At 42.9% G+C, this 20,431-nt stretch overlaps 6 protein-coding genes and 1 non-coding gene across 8 annotated transcripts in view; 3 read left to right on the top strand and 4 right to left on the bottom strand.

Annotated features, from left to right (window-relative positions):
• Positions 1–12,072, bottom strand: part of eIF4EHP (eukaryotic translation initiation factor 4E homologous protein) — a 51,236-nt gene extending 39,164 nt beyond the window's left edge. The window contains exons 1-2 of one of the 2 annotated variants that reach the window (XM_036817434.3): positions 11,564–12,069; positions 9,868–10,327 (exon numbers count right to left, since the gene is read on the bottom strand). In XM_036817434.3, coding sequence (XP_036673329.1) covers positions 9,868–10,327; positions 11,564–11,601 — 498 coding nt within the window. In that variant the 5' untranslated portion in view covers positions 11,602–12,069. Of the gene's footprint in view, positions 1–9,867; positions 10,328–11,563 lie in introns of both variants that reach the window. The other variant, XM_036817435.3, reaches the window with a different exon arrangement.
• Positions 4,476–8,361, bottom strand: Syx1A (Syntaxin 1A). Its single transcript, XM_017082300.4, has 2 exons — positions 6,088–8,361; positions 4,476–4,565 (listed from the first exon to the last, which is right to left on the bottom strand). The coding sequence occupies exons 1-2, from the start codon at positions 6,957–6,959 to the stop codon at positions 4,547–4,549; spliced, it is 891 nt and encodes a 296-aa protein (XP_016937789.1). The 5' UTR covers positions 6,960–8,361; the 3' UTR covers positions 4,476–4,546.
• LOC108015762 (UV excision repair protein RAD23 homolog A) lies at positions 10,377–11,420 on the top strand. Its single transcript, XM_017082301.4, has one exon. It carries the CDS (start codon positions 10,497–10,499, stop codon positions 11,382–11,384), a length of 888 nt encoding a protein of 295 aa, XP_016937790.3. The 5' UTR covers positions 10,377–10,496; the 3' UTR covers positions 11,385–11,420.
• A 422-nt stretch (positions 12,073–12,494) lies between the features above and the next one.
• Positions 12,495–13,199, top strand: LOC108015765 (ADP-ribosylation factor-like protein 6-interacting protein 4). Its single transcript, XM_036817515.3, has 2 exons — positions 12,495–12,755; positions 12,845–13,199. The coding sequence occupies exons 1-2, from the start codon at positions 12,554–12,556 to the stop codon at positions 13,084–13,086; spliced, it is 444 nt and encodes a 147-aa protein (XP_036673410.2). The 5' UTR covers positions 12,495–12,553; the 3' UTR covers positions 13,087–13,199.
• Positions 13,119–15,834, bottom strand: LOC108015757 (E3 ubiquitin-protein ligase RNFT1). Its single transcript, XM_017082294.4, has 3 exons — positions 14,180–15,834; positions 13,520–13,735; positions 13,119–13,460 (listed from the first exon to the last, which is right to left on the bottom strand). Exons 1-3 carry the CDS (start codon positions 15,788–15,790, stop codon positions 13,227–13,229), a joined length of 2,061 nt encoding a protein of 686 aa, XP_016937783.4. The 5' UTR covers positions 15,791–15,834; the 3' UTR covers positions 13,119–13,226.
• A 675-nt stretch (positions 15,835–16,509) lies between these two features.
• Positions 16,510–16,593, top strand: TRNAL-UAA (transfer RNA leucine (anticodon UAA)). The gene has a single exon. It is a non-coding gene; the product is annotated as a tRNA-Leu (tRNA).
• A 1,232-nt stretch (positions 16,594–17,825) lies between these two features.
• Positions 17,826–19,991, bottom strand: LOC108015768 (uncharacterized). The gene has a single exon (XM_017082308.4). It carries the CDS (start codon positions 19,792–19,794, stop codon positions 18,151–18,153), a length of 1,644 nt encoding a protein of 547 aa, XP_016937797.4. The 5' UTR covers positions 19,795–19,991; the 3' UTR covers positions 17,826–18,150.
• Positions 19,992–20,431: the final 440 nt, after the last annotated feature.

Genomic DNA, 20,431 nt, shown 5'->3' on the forward strand with positions numbered 1-20,431 from the left:
TGTGCTGTTTTTGCCAAACAATTTCAAAAGTTTTGAATACATTTAATTATGATTCGGGGATTACACATACATTTTATAGCCCATGAAAATTTGTTGTACGACAGAACTCTAAATTAATTTTGCTAGCTATGCACAATCTACGCCCACATTCGTGTGTGTGTGCTTTTAGTCCAGTTTGGATGGCCCCCATGGGTCATATTGAAATCCACCCACAATCCAGCCTCACTTCCCACACACCTCTGAGCTGAAACTCATCCGACGTGCCATGAAATTTGTTTTCAATTAACAAATTGTTTCGAAACGACGACAAAAAATCGATAGCTAAGCCTTTTTCTACCTCCATCCTCTTTTTTTCTTCTAGTTTTGGCTAGGGCATAAAAATCTATGGTTTTTGGGAAAATTGAGTCAACGCCAGAGATATCTTGCGGTTTTACACAAAGAGAAACAAATATTAATATTCTCCATGAAAACAATGTTTTGTCTGCCCTTGCTCTGTTGCCACACATACAGTATACAAAAATGTTAAATCTAATTTTGTTCAGTAAGATAATTCTTCATTTTTTATATCTCTGTAGTTAAATTCCAAGCCTTTCATGCGCTTCGGATGTGAAAAATGCAGGAAGCGGGATTCAGGATGCAGGATGCAGGCTTCCTTTTACTTTGTGCATTGCAAATTCCTACATGGTCAAAGCAAGTCAAGAAAAACGAAACTTTAGTCCTGCAAATCAAAAAGTTTTCAAGTTGTCGAGAGCATCTTGGCAGACAAGTTTCAACAGTTAACATGACAATGACGGTTCTAAAAAAAACTTCGCACATCCGAGATGAGATAAAGTGCCCCGACTCACTCAAGTTCACATAGATATTACATGTACTGGATATTCATTAGGTTTCGCAAAAATGACTTCTACTTGTGAATCAATAAATCAAAGCGTGGGCTGACAGCAAGCAACAAAACAAAAAATGTAGTCATAAGCCGGTAAGATTTGTGACTCACCAGACAAAGTTAAGATACGAAAAACAAAAAAAAAGAGGATACAAAAACTCCCACATCGCAATCGAGGGGAAAAAAACGACCATTTGGATTTGGCAAGACATCAAAATAATAGATAGACAGACAAATAAATAAATATAAATAAAAGCAGGGACCAAGTGAAAAAATAGATAAATATATAAATTGAATTCATGACTTGCAGATATGTACATATATACTGCAGGGGGCGTGGCACTGCAGTGGTGTCATCAAACTCTGTTGGCAGAAAAGAAGGCTGACGGAAAGCCAGAAAAAATAGAAAAAAATAATGGTATAGCATCCAAAAATACCTGGTAAAATAATATAACTTTTTGGGGATCTTAATTGGGAACTGGCTTGTATTAAAACTAATTCGTAATAGTTTAAACTTCATTTTGAATATTTTTCTATTGTATTGTATTGTAATATTTCTTTCTGTATCAACCGAGAAAATAATCAGTTTTATAAAGAAGTAGATTAAAGGGCATTTTTATATCAATCCTAAGATTTTTCTCCTAGTAAATAAGCAACCCAATATACCCATAGCTAAAGGGTACCCAATGCTGCGGGTATTTTTACCACATGGGGGCTTGAGAACAAAAAGGCAAACAAAAGCCATGTGATAGAGCACAAAACAAGGTAAAAAGGCAAAGACATTGAAAAAATGGTTACATGAGAATGCGGTGGATGGGGGAACGTCACTCAAGGGCTGAACTTTTAATTGCATTCGTACGTATCTGATGGATTCACCTTACAATATGTTATAAGGGTAAAAAGAAAAGAGAGCCATAAAAACAAATTGAAGCACTGCCCACACACCTTTCTTATCTAAGCCAACTGATAGACCATTATCAAGTGATAACAACGATGATTCATTAGTTGCCTTTGGACAGCTCATCGTTTTTAGTGCGGTTACGTCTAGTATATTTGTACAACCGAAATAAGCCGTTTAATTACTAATTGAGGTAGAATGTAAATAAATGTTTATCGACCTAGCGTCATCAAGAGTGTGGGTGGAAAGTTTTGTATTACTGTGTGCAGAAGGAAGAATTAGACATTATTATTATTAATGATAGGATTATACAAGGGAAACCCTTCATGAGAAGTCTTATATCAAAACCGATATAAAATGGAACCACACTTTTTATCAGTACATGTGCCTATGATAAATTGGAGAATCACTCAGGAAGTGAAGGGAGCAGAGCACAAAAGTATAAGGTCTCTGGGTTACAGCGATGACTCAATTCAAAGCCTACATTGTAAATCGGGGGAGGCGCGAACTCTCTGCATGTTCGAATCACATTAGAGGGGCGATACTCTTTCAGCTCATTCAGAATACGCTGACAGGAAGTGATGGGGGAAAACGGAATGAAATGATACATGATAAACGGCGTATAATATATAAAACTTTCACAGATGGATAATGCTTTCGAATTAAACACGCAACTGACACGATATCGCGCTCTTCCTGGGGTCTTGTTTAAAAAGGAAGATACGAAAAAGTCAAATGAATAGAGTACAAGAAGAAATATGCCTTTAGAAATGTTAGAGTTTATAAAGTAATATCACATTCTTCAAAGTTCCTTATAAAAACAAAGAGAGTCTCCGATAAGACCTTGATTTTTTAATGTAATGGTTGAAATATTTCACAGCTTGCGATAAATACTTAAAAAAGCTTGCAAGACGTACTCAGATCTGGGCTTTCACAGCCATATTTGTTCAACCCAAAATATGACTGGATGCGAATCGTATGAGATCATCAATGGCAAGATGCTTTGTTATAAGTAACGTATAAAAACACCATATGAGAAAATAAGTGCCATAACTTTGTTTTCAATTCATTTGTATGACGAAGCTTCACAAATATACGAATGAGGCATTTAAACAAGGGCCTTTGGGCAGCATCCGTAATTGATGACAAATCGAGTGCAATCACTTGCATTCACGTATAAAAGCAATCAACTAACCAGCTTTTTACTAGTTTAATTATGTAATTAAGGAGAAAGAGAACTTTTTATAATTATTGCTCTATTAATATTCATTATCTCTTCAATTGTTCATATCCCATTTAGTTTAAGAGCGTGTATTAATTAAACATTTTTTTTAATGACAGTAAGATGAAAAGAGCCGAACGACAGATAGAAATGAAAGCGACTAGGAGAAGAGCAAATAGAGCATGACATTCATATAAGAAATATGAAATAGGATGGGCTATAAGATACTTTAGTTGTTTAATTAAAACAAATTCTAACCATTGGTAATTGTTGGGATCCAAGATCTTTTAGATAATCTTTTCTAAGATTTACCCAAGAAAGTCCTTATTATTAGGGATATGAACCTCTAGATAACTAGAACTTGGTATATATCCTCTTTATCTTAGCGGTTTCAAAAGTTTTGTGAAATATTTTTAAAAGACAGTGATCTAAAATGGTATATGCCCAAGTACTTATATAGGGTATGTGGTATAATTAGCTTTTCTTTGTTTTGCTTCATTCGTTTGCCAAGATCTTGTTAGGCCCTCTCTTTATCGCTCCCTCTGTTTCGCACTCTTGAAACTCGAAATGTCACAACACAAAGGGCACGAATTCATTAATAGAAATGGGCGGAATTTCAGGGGAAGGGGTTTGGGGGTAACTTTCGAGGACATGGAAACGCGACCTTCGCAATTTTTCAATGCTGAACTGGACAAACGCGACAAGTCACGAGGGAAACCCTGGCGTAGAGAGAGTAATTGCGGGAATTGCCGATAAAAAGAATGCTAAATGTTGAATAATTATTGCGTATTACTCACCTCAGCGCGTGGGAATGGAGCATTGCAGCTGTTTTTTATATGTTGTTCGGTGGCGTTGGAAGCTGTTGGTCTGGAAAACATTGGAATACCGGAACCGGGACTGGAACTTCCACTGGACGAAGAGGGCGTGGCAAGGCGGAGTCGCGTTTTTTTTTCTCGTTTATCTTGATTTTTTTCGGGCTTTGATTGCATTTTTGTGGTTGGATTTAAATTGCAGCTTGATTGATTGACATAATACGAAGTCATTTGAATTTTTTCGCAATTTTCTCGCTTTTCTTTTCACTAAATAACGCGGTGTTGTAACTGGGATTTTCTTTGCTGTTTTTAGTTGCTGTTTTGGTGGAAACGTGCTGATTGTTGTTGTTGCTGTTGTCGTTGCAGTTTTGGGTTTTCTTTTTTGCTCGTTCAAAAGATCAAAAGGTGAATTAACAAATCCAAAAAAAAAACGTGCACATAATGCAGGTCTGACATTTGCAGGTGGTAATATAATAATCAAAACAGAAATTCACCAATTCGCGTGAGTTCGAGTTCAAATTGGTGCATATTAACAAAATTTACATTTCCTACTTAAAAGCGAAAGCATTTCTCCGAGTTTATCTTAATCACAATAATTCTCAAAAACTCATACACATTACGTTTGGTTGTTTTTCTTTCAGTGTTATTAATTAGCATAAGGATTTTGCATTGCCTGAATTGTACTACAAAATATGTGTAGATAATGCAGATTATAGGCCTGGATGAGCATGCTACTTGCTTGCTTGGATTCTATGTGGTTTTCAATTTATTTTGAGTGTTTTTCATTTAGTGAGTGCAGAAGAGTTGATTGGTTTGATTTATTTGTTAAATTGTTTTATTTTTACAGCCGCATGCCAGAGAATATTTTTGGGTTATGTATGAGGAATTTATATATTATTTGAATTTGCATTCCGATTGTTAGTTTTTGTGATGTGGGGGCGGGGGGAGGAAAGAAAGGAAAAATAAATTAGGTTAATCAAGAAAGAAAAAGTATTAAAATGTGTGTGAGTGTGGCTTTTTTGTGAGTGTGAGAAATGAAATCATAGCTAAAATCGAAATCCATTAATTTCTGTTAACTTTTCTGGCCTTTACACAACGAAAAAACGACAAAAGAAAACGAGTTTTTTAGGAGAAGTTAAACAACGAATAAAAAAAAAAACTTGCACAACTGAAAAAAACTGAATAATCAACTTTAAATTTAACAGTTTACCGATCAATTTGAGGCTGGTTTTATGTGAGTGTGATTGAATTGTTTACCCCTTTAAAAGTCAGCATTCCATCAACTTCCTCGGTTTTTTTTTATGTGTATTTCGTTTGTTTTTTTCGTTTTCGCTTTATCATCTTCATTGAGAATGTCGGAGTTAGCTATTTATCTAGTTTTATATTTGTATAATATATATGCTGTGTGTTTTGTATAATTTATATATATATTATATGCATTCAATAAATATGAACATGTTAAGTAAATAGCATTATAGTAAATAGTCAATATAGTTATTATCTCGTATAATAAACAATCTTTTTATAATAAATATTCAAAAGTTAACTAGAGATTTGTTGCATCTTTCTCTTCCTCTTCTTGATCATCGGTGAGTGAGTGTGTGTGGGTGATGGGGCTACTTTAAGTGTGAGTTTTTAACAGGATAACTAAACTAGTGAAACGAACAAAAAACTAAATGCATTTTCAAAGTTGGAAAATTCGAGGAAATCATTCTCCTCTTTTTTCCTGCAAAGCATTTGCAATGAGTGTGTGTGTGGTGTGTGAGTTTATTATAATTCTCGTTTTTTTGCTTCGCATTATAACAATAATCAATAAAATTTCATGTTTTCTTTGTTTGCAATTACTTGTCTTGTAGTTTTGTGTTTTTTCTTACTTCTTCTCTTTTAGTTTTATATATTTTCAATTAGCAATTTGTTGTTTACAAGTACTAAATATTCTGGTAGGCTATAACTTGAGTTTCTTGTGTATATACGGATAGACTCTGGGGACTGAGACTCTTGCTTACTAACCATACATGTTTTTCTCTATATATATTAGCTATAATTGGTGTAATCGAGCCCTAATTTGTGTGCTTTTTTTTTTTAATCGGGGGTTCACTGGTTGCGGTCTCTTACAGTTTAAGTTTCGATTTTGTCTTCTGCAATTTCTCTGGGTGGGTTGCGCAACAATTCTCTATGTATCGATAGATCGATCGGGTCTTGATGATGAGATTATGTGGTGTGTAATGTGTAATGTGTTATGTAATTGTAAGTAATTGCATTCGAGATTTACATGAAATAACTGCTAACATATGAGGCCGCTAAGATGCCCAGCACAGTGAGGCAGATCAGTATCATGATCTTCTTTCGTCGGGCTTTACTCTGGTACTTGAGCGCCTTCTTGGTGTCCTGAGTTGCCGTCTGCACATAGTCCATAGCGTGCTCCACATGGTACTCAATGCGATCGATCATCTCGCCCTGCGACTCCACCAGCATGGCCATGTCCATGAACATGTCGTGCAGCTCCTTGATCGACGTCTCCAGCTTCATGATGTCCTGATGGCGGGCCTCGATATCCGCCAGCGTCTGTTTGGCCTGCTGGGTCTCCATGATGATGCCCTGCGTGAACACCGACGAGTTGCCCTCCTCCAGCATCTTCTCCAGCTCATCATCGTTCGTCGGCCTGCCAGTGATCTCCAGCTGACGCTGTATCCTTCCCTTGCAACGCTCCCGATAATCGGTCTGCGTGCGATTATATTCGGTCATCACCTCCACAAATTTCCTCGATAATGTCGAGTGCTGGGTCTTTCGAATTCTCAGATCAGCCGATGACTTATTCTGCTGCTCCTCCTGCTCGATATTCTGCTCGATACCCTTGAGTTTGCCGCGCACCCGGTTGGCATTCTTCTTGATGTCGGCCATCAGATCCTCCAGCTCCTGCTTGGTCTTCTCGTCCGTCTGCGGGGCGGACAGGATGGCCGAGTGCTTCTTCTTCACCTCCTCGACATTGTCCTGCACCTTGTCGATCATGCCGCGGATCTCCTCCACCTGGGCGAAGAAGTCATCCATGTAGGAATCATGGCCATCCACATTGACGGCCACCTCCGTCTCCTCCTCGTCGTCGGATTGGGCGGCATGGAGGGCGGCTAATCTGTCTTTAGTCATCTTTGTGTCGGGGGTTTATCCTGGTTTATTCAAGGGTTTTCGGGGAATTTGTTAGGGGGAGTTTTTGATAGTTAGTTTGTGGGGGGAATTTCTGTTTGTTAGGGGGTCTATCCTCTGGTTTGGTTTGGTTTATTTTTTTTATTGTTTATAGTTTTTATGTGGTTTTTTGTTTCGTTGTAGCTGGTTTTCTTTCGGCAAGCTTTACGTAAGCTTTTGTTACGCGGTTTTTGCAGATTGCGTTTTTGCGATTAGCAGTTAAACGTTAAACACGCACACAGACACACATAAACCACACGTGTAAACGCGCGCGGAGTTTTCCGTTTTTGCCTTTTTGCAGCTTTGCTTTTTAACTTGTTTGCACGTTTTTCCCACTTTTGCGAGAGACCTCGTATTGATTTTCCGCTTTTGGCTGGCAGCTCTCTCTTTTCGGTTTACTTTTAGTGTATAATTTTAACTAAACTGGCACTTTGGCTGGCGATTTTGGTTAATAATATTATGTTGTTTTTTTGTTTGTGTGTGAGTGGTGTGGTGTTATTTCGCTCACCAAGAGAGAGTGAGTGAGAGACAGAGAGGCAAAGAGAGCGCGTGGTTGCGGGCGGCGGCAGCGACGTTTACTGCGGCAGAGCACCTCTTCAATGCCAGCAGCTAAAAAGCTAAAGCTGCTGCTGAATTACTTTTTTTTTCTTGTTTTCCGTGACTCACTGCCTTTTTTTGTTGTTATTAAAAATACAACGTCCATATAATTTTAATCTTTTCTCTTTCGTGTTGTATTTGTTTGTTTCACTTTCGCACGGCACACACACGGCAAACACACACGCACGCACGCTGGGGCGATAAACGATTTTCGGCAGTGGGAGAGGCGGCTACCGAAATTCTCTTAAAATGGGCAAAAAAAAATCGATTTCTGCGCAAAGCTCCAATTCTGCCGTCTGCCTTTGCTGCTGCTTCTTCGTCGTCGTCTTTCTCTGCTTCTGCTTCAGCTCCTTGTTCGCGGGGGGTGTTACGGTGGGCGTTATTTGTTCTCTCTCCTTCTCTTTTCGCTTGCGTTTTATTTTCGTTTGTTGCGTACGCGTCGTCGGCGGCGATGAGTCAGTGTGTGTGTGTGTGTGTGTGTTGGAGAGGGACGCACAACCACCTCTCTCGCTCTCGCACACTGGCAGTCCGGGGTGGCACACGATTTGTTGTTGTCGTTGTCGCCTATTGTTTCACCCGCACATTCTTCGAGTTTTTCGTAAGCAAATGTGTGTTTGCAATATTTTTGCTAATTTTTTTTTATCACGAAAAACGGCAAATTATTTCGCGATTTTTCCCGGCGGCCGTGAGTTTTTTCTTGTGTTTTCGATGCGAGCCGAAACGAAACGCAGCACCTCGCGCGGGCAAACAATTTTCGAGTATGACCGCAGAGCGACTGTGGCTATTATACCTTCCGGCTCGCGAAAAAACCTCTAAAAATATACTGGATTGGTAACAGAAAATACCACAGCAATTCAACGAGTTAGCGAAGATCATAACCACGTCCGTCAGCAATGTCTGGTTGAAAGTCTTTGATTTCAATTTATAAGTTAACAGCTTCTTTATATATCATTGTTTTACAGAACATATCAAAAACATTCATATCTTATTTTTGGCAGGGTATATAAGTACTGTCATTTTTGTTTTGGAATAAGAATAGGAGGTAACCATTTTTTCAAGTGTATCTATGAGCAAGGACTCCAACCAATTCAGCACTGACAATTGGAAGAGCTCTATTCCCTCTCTCTCAATTTCTCTTGAATCGCGTAGCAAGTGTTTATGCGGGTGTATTTGCCTGTGGAATGTGGGGAGAGTGCGCTGGCGCTGCTCCACTCAGTGTGGTATATTTTATAGTGTGGTATTTTACAATTTCAAAACTTGACAGGATATTTCTAACTAAAATATTTTTTTTTATTAAAAAAAAAAAGTCATTGTTATTTAAAAAAATTTAATTTTTATGTTTTTGTTTTGTTAGTGTCTTTCTTAATTTTTTTTAAAAAGTTGACCACTAAAACAATGGTCATTTCTTTGCATAATTAATGCTTTTGTTTAGGCCTTTCACTTTTATTTTAATTATCTCAGCTGGCTCATAAAATGTTTTAAACAATTGCAAACGATTTTTGTTTTCTCTTTTGCTCGGCATTTTCGCATTTTCACTTTTTGTGGCAATTACCGCATAAATACTCCGAAACGCCTGATGAAATGTGCTAAAAATGCCGGCACATCGCATCCATTACGTCAGCCCCTACAACAGCAACAACAATCAGCACGGGTTTGTTTGTGGATCCCATTCGGATTGAGAAACGTCATGCGCGAGAATTTTTATGAATGAAACGCAACCGGCACTTTTGTTTAAGCGAATCGCGAGCTGAAAAGGAACTGGCGAATAGGTCGCTATATGCAATAATAAATACGTATATATGCGGCATTTATAAATAAATACAAGAATTAAGTAATACACTGGGTTGTGAACCTCTGCGATTAGTGCGTAACGTTGCGCAACACTGGTCATTTGGGGGCAACATTTAAAATTCCCTTCTTTTAAAATGGAATTTAAAATCTATATGAGGATATATGATTTTGTTTAAAATGTAATATTTTTTAAAATCTATTTAATATGCAAAAATATAAGCCTACAAATAAAGCAAAATCTCTTTCACTTTAAATTATAAATAATTACCTAGAAACTGAAGTTTAAAGAACCCTTTAAACTAAGAGCTGAACTAGCTGATTATAAGCTAATACATTAACACTTTAACTTTAAATTATTTTTTAAGACACAAGCTAAAATAAACTTTTAAATTAAAATTCTAGGATTGTCAAGTAGGCAAAACTCCCAAGGTATCGCGGCATGGTTTCCCCAATAAAGGCTTAATAATGGATCTTAAGGACTCACCGGATATTTCGTCTGTAGCACGATTCCGCATATCTCGTCGCCGACGAGGAACTGCTCGCCGAGCATCGCCATGCAGACATTCTCCCAGGCCCGCTCGATCTTGTTCTTTCGCAGCCGTATCACCCATTGGCCGCCCTTGCTGTTCGCCGGGTCCTCCCACATCGGCTTGATGCCCTGCTTGAAGAGGCTGAGCTCCCGGAACGGTTTCAGGGCGGTGGGCCGGATGAGATGCGAGTAGAGCGACCACCACTGCTGCACGCTGGCACACCGACCGACCACGTGCAGCGACTTGCTGTAGTCGGCGGCTGCCCGCTGCGTTCCCTTGCGGGAGAACCAGAGGCAGTATGTGTGCTGCAGCCGGTTCTCGCCGGGACCCACCTCCAGTGGCGGCAGTTTATCCACGTCTATCTCGTTCTCCACATCGCTGTCGTCGCTGTCGACGATATCTGGCCAGATTTTCCTGAAACGCGCGTGCATGACACACGGGAGAGACGGCTTTTGATTAGTATGTCAAGGGTTAGAATTCAAATTCAAAATAAAGGTTCACCAGTTCACCACAACGCCGCACAGCCATAACTCTCACTCATTCGCTCAGTACCGCTTTAAATTTGCCACTCTACAAAGCAAAAATGAAGCTGACCATCCGCATGCTGGACCAGCGCACTATTAAACTGGAGATGAACGACTCACAGAACGTGCAGGCTCTGAAGCAGCGCCTAGGCAGCCTGCCCGAGGTGTCCTTGCCCGTGGAGAGCGTACAGCTGATCTACAGTGGCCGGATCATGGAGGATGCAATGCCCCTCAGCGAATATAGCATATCAGAGGACAAGTTCATCGTGCTGATGGGTAAGAAGAGTGTCCAGGTGAAGCCGCCGGAGGAGCCGGTTCCGCCCACACCGCCTTTAACTGCGGGGCCCAGTGAGACGCGCACAGAGCCGGTGACTCCCTCGGTCTCTCCCGATGAGCAGCGGGTGCACGATCTCATGGCCATGGGCTATGGCGAGCAGGAGGTGCGCTCTGCCCTCCGCGCCAGCTTCAATCATCCGGAACGTGCCATAGAGTATCTGATCACTGGAATTCCTCAAGAGGCCGCAGCGGAACAGAATCTTGGTGCTCCTCCCAGCGGGGAGGCAACTGAAGGACTGCAGCAACTAGTGGCGGATCCTCGCGTCGCCCGGGTGCGTGAAATGATACGTGAGAATCCCGAGCTGCTGCAACTTATCCTGGCCAGACTGGCCGAAACCGATCCGGCTGCCTTCGAAGCCGTTCAGAACCACCAGGAGGAGTTCGCGGCCCTGCTAACAGGTGGTGACAGTGCCAGCAGTGATGACTCCCAAGCGGGAGCCACCGTGCAGGTCTCCCTGACCACCGAAGAGGCTGCCGCCGTGGAGCGACTGGAGGCACTGGGCTTTCAGCGCGTGATGGCCGTGCAGGCTTACCTGGCCTGCGACAAGGATGAGCAGCTGGCCGCCGAGATACTGTTCCGCCAGTCGGAGGAGGAGGATCGGGATGAATAAAGCGAGTGGGCGCACGTAAATGCAGCCAGAACATAACCTAACAATTGGGCTAAGTGAAGAAGGTGATGATGTTGGCCCAGTTTTGTTGTTGGCGGAGATGGTGACCGTTCTATGCGGGAGTGGGTGGTGCTGGCATGGTGGGTGGCGGTGCGCGTGGGTGGTGGAGGTGCTCCACTTACGACTCGTACTGCTTGCTGGCTACTTTCTCCATGCTCATCCTGGCAATGCTGATCCTGACTGGGTCGCTACTGCTGCTTCAACTGGTGATCCTTGGCTTTGGCTGTTCCTGGTGGCGCTGCTCCGACCGCTGGAAGAAGAACCTGTGGATCCGTGGGGTTGCACTAATAGATTCTAGATGCTGCTGCTTCTTCTGGCGCAATTCTTCTTTTGCTCCTTGGCTGCGCGTGTGTGGTTGTGTTTGTGTGCCGTGTGTGTGCTCGTGTGTGTTTGTGTGGTTTTGGTGGATTCTCTTGTGGGCGATTTTTTTGGGGCCGCCGCTTCTTGGGGGAGCGGTTCGCTACGGGTCCGCCGCTCTCTCTGGTAAATAATCGTATGTCCTGTGGCTGCTGCTTTTTGGTTTCCAGTGGGTTTGCTTATTCCTCGGCCGTTTCGTTTTGGTTCGCTCGACTTTAGTTTGACGTTTCTTTTTGTACACAACACAACATGCGTCTGAATAGGTTCCACTTGCGGTCCACCTTCCACGCGGCGCTGTCAAAATGAGCCAGTGCTGCAAAACGAAGCCAAATTCTTTCATTTTCCAACACTGATGACAGTGCATTTAAATACCCTAGGATGGAAAGTATATCAATTTATTGTGCTTTAATAACAATTAAAATATTAGTAACTATTTATTTATATAATTTTTCTATTATTTTAGAAAAGTGAACACTTTTTATATATTTATGTACTAAAATAAAACCTTTTTTTAAGTTCAATGAAACAAGTATGTATTAAATACACCAATATAGTTTGCTCATAAATTATCAATCAACTTTATTAACAACATATAAAAATTCGCTTAGTAAAAAAACTCATTAAATATAATACCATACATCCACCATTCGATAACACACCCCACATCTTTAAATTACAGGGTATGCGCTTATCGACTTTTTGCTGTCACTCTCCAAAAATCAGTTTGTTTACGTTCGCTTGCAAGCCGCTAAAAAATGGGTAAAAGTGAGAAAAAATCAAAGAAAAAGCACAAAGAAAAGCGCAAGGAGCACAAGGAGAAGCACAAGTCGAAGAAATCGAAGAAGCACAGCCGGAAAAAGGAGGAATCCCCTCCGCCAGCTACACCACCACAGAAGCAACCAGAAAATGGCACCCAGGAGGCGGTGGAGGAAGAGGAGGACTTCGCCATACCAATAGGTCCGTAAGAGCCCCCCTGCACATTTATTTAAATATCCAGTTTGTGGTTTGCTGAACACCCTGCCTACTCTGCCACCCCAAAACTCAAGCACTGATGAACAGCAAATCGCATGCACCAGAGACTCCGGAGGAGTACCAGCGACGCCAGAGCCAGATCCGCAGGGAGGTGGACCCGGTCACTGGTCGCGTCCGCCTCATCAAGGGCGACAGCGAGGTGCTGGAGGAGATTGTGACCAAGGAGCGCCACACAGAGATTAACAAGAAGGCCACTCGCGGCGACGGGGAGTTCTACGAGGCAAGATCTCTGGACGCCGCCAGGCGACGCAAATAGCTGATAACCAAAAAGCAATAATACTTAATCGATTTTATGTCTTGTAGTAATAATTAATAACTGTCAGTTTAATTAAACAAAGGGCTAGCTAGCGACTATATGTACACGCGAAATCCGTGGAAATTTCTTTGGTGGCGCAGCTAGTACAACTGATGGAAGAAGGTAGTGCTGCCGTCCTGCCAGGCGGGATCATCGCTGACCTTCGCTCTGCACATCGGGCAGGTCTGCTCGCGCTTGAACCAGGTCTGGACGCACTCATCACAGAAGATGTGGCCGCACTCCAGCACAATGGGCGTGTTGAAGGCGTCATGGCAGATTGGACACAGAGCGCCCGCAGCATCCAGCTCGTCTTTGGTCGGCGGTCGCTCAGAGTCCTTAAAGAATATGATCTTAGGAATGAGCAAACAACATCTCTTAGTCTTCACATTCTTACAATATTTTTCCTGAAGGTCACAATCGCTTTTTTCAGCGACTTGCCGCGCTCCACCAACTCGAATATCTTGGCACCCAGGTACAGGGCAGAGAACAGACCTCCGGACACCACCTCCAGACCCGAATAGGACTCGTACAGAAACAGGAACCACTGGGAAATGGGCGTCATTGCCCGATAGAACTGAGAAGTATACTCCACCAACACATAAAGACGAGCCTGGGAAGCGAGAACAATAATATTAATAGGGGAATTCCAAATCATAGGTGTAAGTAATAGATTCATTGACCTCAAGTGACTCAGAGCTGTCTTAATTATAATCTTAAATGGGACTTTCCCCTTATTAAAACTGGGAACAAGCTTTACATATCTATGAGATTTGGGTTTTTCCTTAATAAACTTTTTCTTCTATGAAAATGGAGATAAGTAACAAATGATTCATAAGCTACGGGAATCAACGTCTAAGTGCATTAGTTTTCATAAAAAATATGTATTCATCCATCAATGAAGCAAAAAAAAAAACCTAATCTTAGCTCTGTACGGCTTAGCCCTAATCCTAAACTTTTTTTGCAAGTGCCTTATTATCTTTTTATGCCTTACCAATATATACATTTAGTTTGTATTTTTATCGGGCATCGATCCCTCTAGAAGCATATTACTCACCCGCACTTTGAGTCTCATTAAATGGTGCGGCAGCATGGTTATTAAAATTTTAACCAGCATTGTCAGCAGCTTGATAATGAGATCGCTCACAGCTATGTAGTACAGCAACATGCCCAGGGGAATCACCTTGAGGGCATCGTACGTGTCCTTGGAAATGGAGCCCTTAAGGGTCTCCGATAACGTCGTGGGATTTGTTGTAAACAGTTTGTCCCCCTCGGAGCTCGTTTGATAAGGCAAGAGCTCCACGTTAAAGTAATTCTTGGGCGGCGGCACAATTAGACCGAAGGGATCTGGTCTCGCGGTGGCCAGGAACAGACGCACTGCCACCACCACGGCAATAAGGCAAGCATCCCGCGCCATCACGGCGTAGTTCTTTTGCGCCAGCCGGGCCACCTGGCTGCGCACCGATCGGTTCACATTGTACATGACCGTCTGCAGCACCAAAAGATCCACAATGCCCAGCAGGTGATCGTGTATGAACTTGATGAATAGTATGAAGATCAGCGGAAGATAGCGTACAAAATGGCTGAGGATCTGCACCACCATGTCGTCCGAGATAAGGTGCTCGTCTTCTGGTGGACTATCTGGGGCCTCTTGGGCATTGCCTCCTCCTCCTGCTCCGCCGCCGTTCTCCCCGTTGCCATCGCCCTCGCCCAGATCCAGGCTATCATTCGGTTCGTGCTCCTCGAAGGGTATTGGATTACTGTTTAGTCCTATGACGCTAGCATTGTGCCGTCCTCCATTGAGGCTGTGATTGTGCCGCATCTCTCCCTCGCGCAGGGAGATGCTCCTGCCCATAACGACAGCTTCACTGGGTCCACCTGCTCCTCCGCGGCTAAAACGCAGGGGACTGACTGGCTCCGGTAGTGAATTCTGCTGCTGGCTGAGCAGTATGTGCGAGTTGTCTACGGGATTGGCGGCTGGCTGAGCTCCTGCAGCTGCTGAGGATGCCGCAGCAGCGGCAGCAGGATATCTGAAGTTGGAATGTGTAATAAAGGAGCGCAGTGCCTCCGTCGAGGGCGCCGTGGACAGGGAGAAGACATCGTTGAGATTGACACGCCAGAAGCCCATTTGCCGTACTCCTGCCGCAGTTCCGGGCGATGCTCCTGGCCCACCGGCTGCTCCGGCGCTTGATGGCTCCTCCAGGCTGTTGGCGCCCATGCTGCGGGACTGCTGCAGCCGACGGTTCATCTGCGTGGTCACCCGCACCGGCGAGCTACTATTACTGGCCGGTGTGTAGGATCGTTGTCGAGCCAAAAAGGTGGACAGGATGTTGCTGTGGCGGGCATTGCCTCCGCTCAAGCTGCTGCTCCGCGCCGTGGTATTATAGCCGTGATCCAGGTTGATGCTGGTGTTGGCCGATCCACCGGAGACACCACCTGCTCCTCCGCCAACGCCACCTCTAGAGGTCACCGACGATGAGGAGGTGGGCAGCAGGTAGTCGTGCTCCGCCGTGGTCGAGTCATTGTCGTCACTCTCGATGCTGATGGACACGCCTGCCGATGTACCGCCATCCTGGGGCCCACCGCCGTCCTGGAGGCCACCGCCTCCTCCTCCTCCACGATAGGGATCCTTGGGGCTGTTGTTCATTGTTCCACATCCAATCACCATTGATTGGAGCTGGTCTTTTTTTCACTCAGAACCCCGAAACGTCTCCCCAAAGTTCTTGCATTTTGCATGCGTTGCCAGCTGGTCACACTAAAATTTCGACCAAAAACGAGCCGCGGTAAAGATCTGATTTAAAATTAACAACGTTGTATTCATAATATTCACAACTTGTTACACTGGCAGCTGAAGATTCAGCTCTCTTACAGAGAAACAAACTTAATTCGTTTAGGTTCTCAGTTTAAGGCATTTATCTGATGAAAATTATTTTCACTTTGAACATAATCCGTTTTTTTATAAATTTAAGTTAAGATAAGTTTAAAAACAACAGAATTTGTATACATTTTCAACACACGATAAGAAAATAATAAGTCGGCTATAATCGCCTACGGTCACACTTTGGGGTGGAACTTGTGTGGAATGTGAATTTGTTTAAGCAATTTCAGTTACTATTTAAATGTATTTTTGCCATAGACGTACCCTTAATTTGGTAAAAGGGGGTCCTTATTTTTGTGTGCGAAACTTTGGTGTAGACCGTTTAAATACATTTAGTCAAATACTTGTCATGACAGACATGCGCACCTTTGTGGAATTTGAATTACTCGCAATTAACATTCTTTTATATTTATTTATAACTTTTTATAAAAAATCAAATAAATTATTTTTAATACTGAAACCAAAGTTACTGCTTGCATTTATGCTACTTTGGACAGAGCGTCTTGTCAGCCAGGTTGGCCGAGCGGTCTAAGGCGCCAGATTTAAGCTCTGGTTCTCGTGAGAGAGCGTGGGTTCGAACCCCACACCTGGCAAAGCAATTTTTTTTGTTTATTTTTTTTTTTTTTGTTTTTTTAAACTTTTTTTTCTATATTTTTGAATAAATTGAAATGCCTTTAAAATATTCGTATTCCTTGTTTTTACAAGTAAACATAAATAAATGTGACTAACATATTGCTTGATTGTTCTTATCTAAATAGGTGAAAATTTCATCAGACATTATGCAAGTAATGAAAGCTTTATTTTTTAGATTAAATAGCTTTTAAAAATTTTTGTGAAATTTCTCCGTAACTTTTACTTTTTCGACTGAATATTTTGTTTTAAATAAATATTTACATTCTTATTCCTTTTTGAGTAATCCTGCCTAAATAACCAATTTAAATTAATTTATTTTGAGATAGCCAAGATCATATCGTTACGCTTGAGTAAAAAAGAATGACGCCTTTCTACCCCATAAATTATGCAAATAATTTTCAAATTTCTTCCTTGGCTTTGCGGTGCAGTGTTGTCCACCCTCATAAATGCACTCCGTTGGCCCATTGATAAGGATAATGGAAATGGCTCAGTTACCGCCAACCAACCGCAATTAAGCTGACCCAAAGCCGTTGCCTGGTTACCCGAGGCGTCCACAACAACCAGCCGGGTTCAGGACGAGGAAACGTGGCCAAAACCACCACCTTCGGCAGTTCAGGCACCACCGAAGGACCAAGGACAAACCCTTGCAACCCGTCAGGTCAGTTGAGTTTGTCCATGTAAACAAAGAACAACTGGAAAGTGACTAAACGTAGAAAAATCAGCCAGATGCAGCTAAAAAATGCTATACTAAGCTGAATGGGTAAATAATATATTACCATAAAGGAAAAACATTATAATGGGTAGAAATACGCGATTTCTATATATCTACTGTTGAAAAGTATAAAGCAATTAGTAGAAAGTACAAGTACCAAAGTGAAAAAAGCATATGTGAAGTATATAAACAACAAAAAAGGGGGCTTAAAATAAAATAGATCTTCTTTATCTCAAAGTTTAAAATACAAAATTTAAAGAAGTATCGGTGATTATCATATTATTATTTCATTTTAAGTATCAGTGATTATCATATTGTTATGACATTTTAAGAAACAAATATATGTTGTTTAAAATACCATATCCGAAGGTTAATCTGTTACCAATCTATTGCGTTTTTAAAACCCAAAACAAAGAAGTGCGCCCCAAGTGCTGAAAAACAAAACCCGCACAAGTACAAAAAATTAAGTCAAATGGGCAATTAAAATATAAATATTATTTATTATACAGTATAGTATAGTATATGGTATAGTATAGTGCATGTGCATATGGTGTGTGTGTGTGCGGTACATGTTTTTTTAACGTGCCTAATCTTCTTAGATGGATGTTGAACCCCATTGGCGTAAACAAAAAAAAAGAAATAGTATAGAATGCAAAAATATATGCTATATAGATTTCTATATATTCCATTATTGATCAGTCTGTGTAATCTCTCTCGTTGGCGGAACGCCTGATGCTTAAAGCTGAGATGCTGAGATGCTGATGCTGCGATGCTGATGCAGTGGATCCAGCTCCAGATCCTCCGTTCAATGAACCGGCACCGTGATGCGGGGCGATAAACTTTTGGTCGTCGTGCTGCGATTCCTACGCTGCAAAAACAGCTTAACATTCTCGAGTGGCAGCTGGAAATGATAGTAGGCACAATAGGGCAGTGGATCCCAGTAGGCGAAAAGGGCCTCCCTCTTGTCCAGCGCCGTGGTCGAGGTGCTCTTCTCCAGCGCCGACCAGCTCCAGTTGGGCAGCTCGTCCTCCGGCAATCCCCGTCTGTGGATGCACTTCATCGCCCGGCACAGCAGCTGGGCATGTGACCTATTGTGGCATATATAGGGCAGGGCCACGCCCAGTCGTGTGCCCAGGGGCACGAATTGACCTCCATGGGCTGGGCTCTTGACCAGCCGGAAGCTTATGTGTCCATTGATGGGCCTCTGGAAGCGCACCTTGGCGAAAAAGGAGCGCAACCATAGCTCTATCTGGGCTTCATCATCTCGTGGCACTGGGATCAGGTTCTTGGTGTGATGCTCCACCCGACAACTTACATTGGCCACCACCCGTGAATCCTTGACGGTGGTGCAGGTCACATAGTGATGATAGCCCGGCTGATCCCGCACCACCAACCAGGGTTGCCTCTCGCTGATCTCGTGCTGGTTCAGTTTCAGTTCCGCCCTCCTATTGGGCAATATGTACTTGTGCCGCTCCAGAACTCCCTGCATTCCAGCGGCCATCAGTATGTTGCGATAGCTGCCCACAAAACCACTCTCGTATATCTGCTGCAGTTGCCTTGGAGCAGTCAGGACCACATGAGCCGGCAGAGCCATCTGCTGCTGCTCGCATCGCTGGAAAAGCTGCAGGCAGTCATCCAGTTGGAGAGTCTCCTGCACGCCCGGAATGAAACTGGCACAGCCCAGGACCTCCAGATGCGGACGGGCCAGGGAATCATAGTAGGCCGGACTGGTGGCACAAACGGGTATATAGACCGAGGGTCGCTCCTTCTTCACTATGTGACACAGGGCGGCTATGTACTGATCCGGATTGCTGGATGTTGGGCGTGGGACCACATAGAACTTATCCACTGCCGTGGAGAACCTGGCCAGTCCAAACAGTCCCTCAAACTCAAAGACCACCACTCGGGCACCTGATCCATAGAAGTTCCTGGCCAAATGAAGGGTCTGTATGGTGCTGCCGCAACTCAGGAGAATGGTCTTCTGCCGCTGCACTGTACCTAGTTCCTCCTCGCCACTGAGCAACCACTTAACCAGGGCAATGGGCACCCTCAGGAGTTTCCAGAAAATCCAAAGCAAAGCAGAAAGCCAAAAGCTAGGTGCCGCTATGGAGAGGGGTATGTAGAGCACATATCTCAGGATGGTCAGGACCAGTCTCATCAGCAACTGGGGGCCAAAGAGCAGGACTCGAGTGCCCAAATTGGGTTGTGGAGGCGTCTGTGTCTGGAACTGACTCCTCAGTAGACTGCCATCCGCAGTTCGCTGTCGTCTTAGGGTGACGAAATGTTTATGTGGCGTTTGCGCATCCTTGTCCTCCTCCTCTTCCGACTGACTGGGATGCTCTGGTATCAGATCCAGTGAGTTGATCCGCCGGAACTTGGAGCGCGTGGCCTGACGCAGTTGACGGGCGTGCTCCTGGCGCAACAGCAGATCGTCCAGGGTCTGGGACATCTTCACTCTCTCTCACTCGCGTCGCGAATTCCGTATTTGAATATTATATTATCTCCGTATTCCGTATAATCTTCGATTATCGCTGCCGTGCTGCTGCTGGCAAAATCCGAACTCTGACTAAAGCGCGTTTTAAATAGGAGCTATACTTTAAACCTATGGGATGCAGTCGCGACCAGCGTTGATAACCCAACCCAGACACATGTCCATCGATTGGCATCCGAACTCGAGTCCCAGTACCTATGCACTGCTAGAAAACTTCGCCAAACTAATCGCCAAGTGTCTGAATTATGCCTGATATGTGGCGCTATGATTAGTTCTGATAATTCTTTATCGCACTGCTGATTAGTTAATTGCACTACTTTTATTGACACTCAAAATAGACTTTGGCGATAAGTATTTCTTTAAGAAGTTATAAATAACACTATCAGACACAACGAAACCTTAAAGTTTAAAGTACAGCCGTATTTCCAAATAGTGACCTTAAATTCGATGACTTGCATTTTATTCTGGTAGGTCAGTAACTTTTTTGTCTATGCTGGGGGTCTTATCAAAAATACTTTTCTAGTTGCCATGCTAGAGTTTTTGGGCATGTCATAAAAAGAAAAAAAAAGTATAAAATAAATATTATAAAAATAAA

The sequence above is a fragment of the Drosophila suzukii genome, chromosome 3 (assembly GCF_043229965.1).
Source record: "Drosophila suzukii chromosome 3, CBGP_Dsuzu_IsoJpt1.0, whole genome shotgun sequence".
In the NCBI taxonomy this organism is placed as follows: domain Eukaryota; kingdom Metazoa; phylum Arthropoda; class Insecta; order Diptera; family Drosophilidae; genus Drosophila; species Drosophila suzukii.